This window comes from Fulmarus glacialis, unplaced genomic scaffold (genome assembly GCF_000690835.1).
Source record: "Fulmarus glacialis isolate BGI_N327 unplaced genomic scaffold, ASM69083v1 scaffold29976, whole genome shotgun sequence".
NCBI lineage: Eukaryota > Metazoa > Chordata > Aves > Procellariiformes > Procellariidae > Fulmarus > Fulmarus glacialis.
Window position 1 is genome coordinate 32,361 of NW_009220586.1, and position 6,000 is coordinate 38,360.

Here is a 6,000-nt window from a genome sequence, read left to right on the forward strand (position 1 = left end):
GGAGAGACTCCTCACTGGAGAAGTATCAAATAATTGCAATACCATTCTGCTAGAGACATGCATTACGTAGGTCTAAACATCCTTGGTTAGAACAGTGAAAATACTTAAATTACTCCAGGAAAAGAAATATTACAACTGGTCTTCAATTCTGCAAACATTTATATGTTCAAATTATCTGAAAAGCTATTGGCTATAAAAATCTTAGATTCTCTGTTTGCTCTTTTTCATTAATGTAGTATTGCCGAAAGACTTCTTAAAATTTCAAATTTTTGTTGTAACAAATAATGAAAGTGCTGGCAAATTTCAATATTACTCATAATTTTGAAATGGAACTCTTTCTAAAATTTTTTTAAGAGTTTAATGAGTTTCTGACAGCTTTTAATCTCATTGTGTCTTCACTTTAAGTTAGAATTGTTTAAATGGATTATGCAAAGTACTATGAAATCTCAAGCACAGTATTAGTACTGGAATTAATGGAGAGAGACTTGTACCATATGACAGTGGAATATAGTAGCTCCTGCTTTTTATCTGAATCATAACTGGTGCAGAAATACACTAGCAGTTCAAACACATACCCACGTAAGAGAAGAAATTTAAGAATTCATTCCTCCGTGAGAAGGAAGTCACCTCAATCCCTAGAGTTTAGCATGGAATGTGGCAGGAAAGTTGAGAATGTGACTGCAGTATTTCCAAGTTTTCCAAAAACTTTCACTGCAAGGAAAGTGGAAAGTTTTCATTTCTAACATCAGAGGATTTCTATTTTGAAGAATAAAAGAATATGCAGCAAATAAGTTCTTGTAAAGCCAACATCTTGGCTTCTTAATGCCAATGTCTTGCAATGTCTTACACAGTAACAGCTATTAACAAGCCAAACCAAAGAAATTGTCAATAAGTATCTTGATAAGACATTTTTAAAACAGGATGTGAGTTGTCTTGCTTTGAAATATCTTTTCTTTAAGTTTCTTTAACTCTTTTTGTGTTTTGAAGGAGTTTCTATTCCAGAAGCTAAGTGAGAAGAAAAGGTAGGAAAAAAATCCTTTGAAAAACCTATTATTTCACTTCCAAAATACACATTCATACAGTTTAAACTGAAGTGTTGTTTCAAATTCTTTTAAACACACAGATTTAGATTTATCTTCCATAAAGTATTTTTCTGACTCTGCATTTCTGTCTCCCTTGCTGTATCACACATCTCCCTTCTAGGCAACTAGTCAAAGAGTGCTAATCCACAGGTGTCTGCACCGTAGAGCAATTCACTTTTATCTCTCTCATCAGTTTAGACAGAAAGACAAATGGCTGACTAAAATTGTACTTATATGTACAATTTAATTGTTAAATTGAACTTACATGTTTACCAACTCACAGCACAGCAAGCTATTTGTATAAATACAAAGGCAGTAATGAAATAAGTAATTGTTCCAGTTGAATATTCTAAAATTCCATTAAGTAGTGCATTTCCTTAACTATGTTATATACCTAATGCTAATACAGGCTTACAAAGTATTAAAGAATGTAACTTCAATCAGTAAGAAATTATTAGATGAATTAAAATATGGTGGCTCGAGAGAGGTAATCACAGAATCATTTAGGCTGGAAAAGACCCTTAAGATAATTGAGTAATGAACTGCTCTTTCTTGCAGTGGCAGTGTTATTGTTTAGCCTTAGCCAGCAACTAAACACCACACAGCCGCTTGCTCACTTTCCCCCCTCTGGTGGGATGGGGGAGAGAATCAGAAGAGTGAAAGTGAGAAAACTCATGGGTTGAGATAAAGACAGTTTAATAATTGAAATAAAATAAAGTAAAATAGTAGCAATAATAATAATAGAATATACAAAGCAAGTGATGCACAATGCAATTGCTCACCACCCGCCAACCGACGCCCAGGCAGTCCCCAAGCAGCGATCGCTGCTTCCCGGACCACGCCTCCTACTTTATATACTAAGCATGACATCATACGGTATGGAATACCCCTTTGGCCAGTTTGGGTCAGCTGTCCTGGCTGCGCCCCCTCCCAGCTTCTTGTGCACCTGGCAGAGCATGGAAGCTGAAAAGTCCTTGACTAGCGTAAGCACTACTTAGCAACGACTAAAACATCAGTGTGTTATCAACATTATTCTCATCCTAAATCCAAAACACGGCACTATACCAGCTACTAGGAAAAAAATTAACTCTATCCCAGTCGAAACCAGGACATGCAGTTTCTTGGAAATTCAAATATTTATACAATGCACAGCACACATATCACACAATATAAGTGATCTCATCAGTATAATATGTTCAGTTTCTTTCACATGTTTGTCAGCAAAATAAATATATGATAATGTTTTGCAAAATGCTGACAGGTTTGTATTTAAAATATTACGGGAGTCTGAGACATACACTGGTAAAAGGGATAATAATGACTACAGAGATCCATTACTAGAAAAACACATAAAACCTGCCACATGCAAGACTTATTTATTGTATCTAGCCATTCAGTACCCAGCAGAAGTCAGAAGACTGGTGTCTCTCTGTAGTTGGCACTTCTTCTCTATCAACAGAGAAGCCTTAGAATAATGGTGTTTAAAGTCAATATAGACAAAAGTACTCAGAACTCTGCATTGTTTTATAAGTCTTTGAGAAATATCCAGGTAAAATGAAATTAACTTAGCTTCCTGGTTTATTTAAATTTGTGAGTGAAAGACCCTTTTCAATAGGATGTAGAACACCTATTATTTGTCCTGAATTTTCTTCCTCTTACAAGGGATGCTGAAGATAACGTATTTGGAACACTTACACAAATTAAAAGTCCTAATCGAAATACTTATTAAAACTCTGCTATAGGAAAGCCAGATGATTTTTAGGAAGAGATTATTTTATGATTCTGGGTCAAACCTGTACTTCCAAAATTAATGGAAGAACATAAACCAATAAAACAACTGCATAATGGCAGGCTTTACATTATGATCAAGCTACTGAGGTTTTACACAGTAGATTCTATCAAGCTTAAATCTGTTGGTTTTTACACTTTCCCACTCTATCACTAAAATCATGTTCTGGTCAAAAGTCTGTAGCCTATAAATAACATCAACCAATTTGACAGCTAAGGTTTTAAAATCCACTTTCAGGACACTGAAGGAATTAGTGAACGATCTCTAACATGCTCAAAACCTCCCTGTGCAAACAAGAGCTGGGAAGCATCACCTCAGGTGCAAGTGGAGTGCAAAGCAGAGCGTAGCATAAAGCACACAGGACTGTATTTGCAAGCTCACTTGGTGGATTGTTGTGCTTTCAGCTACATAGCCAAGGCTGTCTGCAGCTCTGCTTCTTATCAAGGCTAAGAAATGTAAGATACTGTGCTTAGATCTGCTTTTGAGACCACTTGTCAACTGCTAACATCACTTTTTCATTCACTTCCAAGAAGACTATTTATCTTCTTAAAATAGAAAATATTACCAGTCTGTTTTAAAGTTTTAACTGTGAAACTTTGTAACCCACCCTTCTAGATGGTCTGTTTTTCTTCCTCTGATTGTACACAGAAACACACCGATCTCCAAGTCCCACAGCAACAGGACAGAATGCTAAAAGTTGAATTTGCTGACTTTTAGCATTTTAAGAATTTAAATATTGAAGCAGTTGAATTTATTAAGCATTAGAAAGCCAGAGAATTCTCTGAGCTTCACCTACTTTAGGTACTCAAAAAGCCACACCTATGTTTTGCTCTTTTCTTGGCGTTGTTTTTCCCCCAATGGCTAGAGTCTTCTCAAAGCAATTTGTTTAGAAGAAAGAATTTTAATGTGTCTTCTTAGGACTTCTATTTCAAAGAAAATTTCCTCAGGCCCACTGAAAAAAAAAGCAACTAACTAACAAAAGTACACCCCTAAAATGAATGATACAGGAAGTCAGGTGAAGAAATCAGAATAACGTCTCAAGAATCATCTACAAAGCACACTTTTTTCCCAAACACCAAAACAGTAGCATACCAAATCCTATGAAAGAATATTATGAAGTCAAGGAAACTAAATTAGCCTTGTTGCCTATCTGAAATATAAAGAAAATGGAGTTACGATCCCCATTCTACACTTCTAATTGCCTTACCTGGCATTCCATGGATGAGGTCTCCGCACAACACAAAGAACTTGGGTTTAGGGTTTAGTTTGTTTATGGCCTGCACTGCTTGCTCTGTTAATTTGATTTCTTCTCCCCATTCATCATCTCCATTGTTAGTGTCTCCAACTGCCCAAGCTTTCATCAGCCCAAACTGAGGATCTGCTCCTTGGATGAAGTAGAAGGGCCCCTTCCATCGGTACTCATCATCTAAGAAGAAAAAAGAGAAAGGGAAAAAAGAAGTTAAGCACTTGAGAAACTTATAAAGAGAATGAAAGTATCCATGCATCATTAAACTGATTGCTCTTCACCTAAGTAAGCTGAGGCTGCTTTAATGAAAGTACAGAATTCTGTAGTCATTCATATAGGACAAATATAAAGGCCGAAGTACAAAATTTTCCTCTAATGGGTAGCTGCAATAAATGAAAGTATATTAATCTAATTATACCACATGGTAATTACAGACTGATTAGAGGAAAAGTATGTGAAGAATTCAGTAAATAGTCTGGAAATTACAAGACTACAACATAGCACAAGCGTATAATGTTAGATTTCAGTTGATTCTTTTAAGACTCCAATTATTGCTTCTTTAATTACAAATTAAAACATACACAACACATTTCACATTTTATGGTTCCAGTAGACTTGTCCTTAAATTATTAAGGAGTTAAATGTTTTTTGTTCTTATACTTTTAGAGAGAAGTTGGATGTAGCACATTCTTTTGAGTTAGAACTGAAGCGACTCAACAGGACCAAGGTCAGCAAACACAAAATCCAGCAACATCAGAATTAGCAGCAACAATGAAAATCCTAATTTAGAACTGCTACAACAGGTCCCGAGACCTATGATAAAAGGGCGAGAACTCAGAAACAAATTTCCATTGGTAGAGTCAGTGCAGATGGAGGGTACAACAGAATTTGTACTGCTACAATTTTCTTGTATACTTGTTTCTCTGATACTATAACAACAAGTACCACAAAAGAAGCATGATACATAAGACTACAAGCACATTAAGAAAAAAAAAAATCTCAACACTGGGCAAATAAACCAACAGTTGGCTACAAATTAAAAACAAAAATGGGTATCCTGTTTCCTAGACTTATGTCTCAAGTTGGAATTGAAGTAGAAACATGAGCACACTGTGGTTTCTCCAGCTGTCTAAATGCATTCCTTTGCAAGCTGAATATTTCAGTTTTGGCAGCTGTATTTGGCTTAATACACTTAGTGTTATTGGGGTTTTTTTTAAACAGCATTTAAACTGTTAAAAGCTCAGTGACTACATCAATCTATAGTTGAATCTAAAAAAAAATACAGCAAATTATTTCAAATTAAAATATAATCCATAAATATGCTCCCGTATTATGTCAGTCTGATCTGAAATACAGTTTGAGGCAAAACTTATCTTCCAATAACAGTACATAAGCAAGTAGCACGTCCACCGCACAGATGCACTTTTGGTTTTCTTTCAAGTGATGTAGAACTGGAGCTTCTTACTTTGCAAGAAGGGGGGTATGTTTCTTTCAAGGAAGGTTAGAAAACAGAGGTCAGAATTCATCTCTTGCACCACGGATATGGATAGGCTGGGGGAGAAGGAATGCGGGCAACTCCCGAAAGCGGCTTGTAATTGTCATCTGTTGCTATGGCATCAGATCATTTTGCCAAATACAAGCTTCTACATTTTAGTTAAAGTGACATTTAATTTCTAAACAAAATTATTTATAGTCTGTTAATGCATACCAGCATTGCCTTGTTCTAAATAATAATCACGTATCTTATACGTAGAAACTTCTAGCCATTCATTGGCTTTTAATTCTGAAATGAAATTAACTTTTCCAATTACATAACTTATTGTCATGGTTTAACCCTAGCCGGCAACTCAGCCCCACACAGCCACTCACTCACTCCCCCCTGG

The 6,000-nt window shown here is 35.8% G+C and overlaps 1 protein-coding gene across 1 annotated transcript in view; it reads right to left on the reverse strand.

Annotated features, from left to right (window-relative positions):
- LOC104078975 (serine/threonine-protein phosphatase CPPED1-like) overlaps positions 1-6,000 on the reverse strand; it is a 38,084-nt gene that overhangs the window by 24,977 nt on the left and 7,107 nt on the right. The window contains 1 exon segment of the mRNA XM_009580821.1: positions 4,079-4,297. Coding sequence (XP_009579116.1) covers positions 4,079-4,297 — 219 coding nt within the window.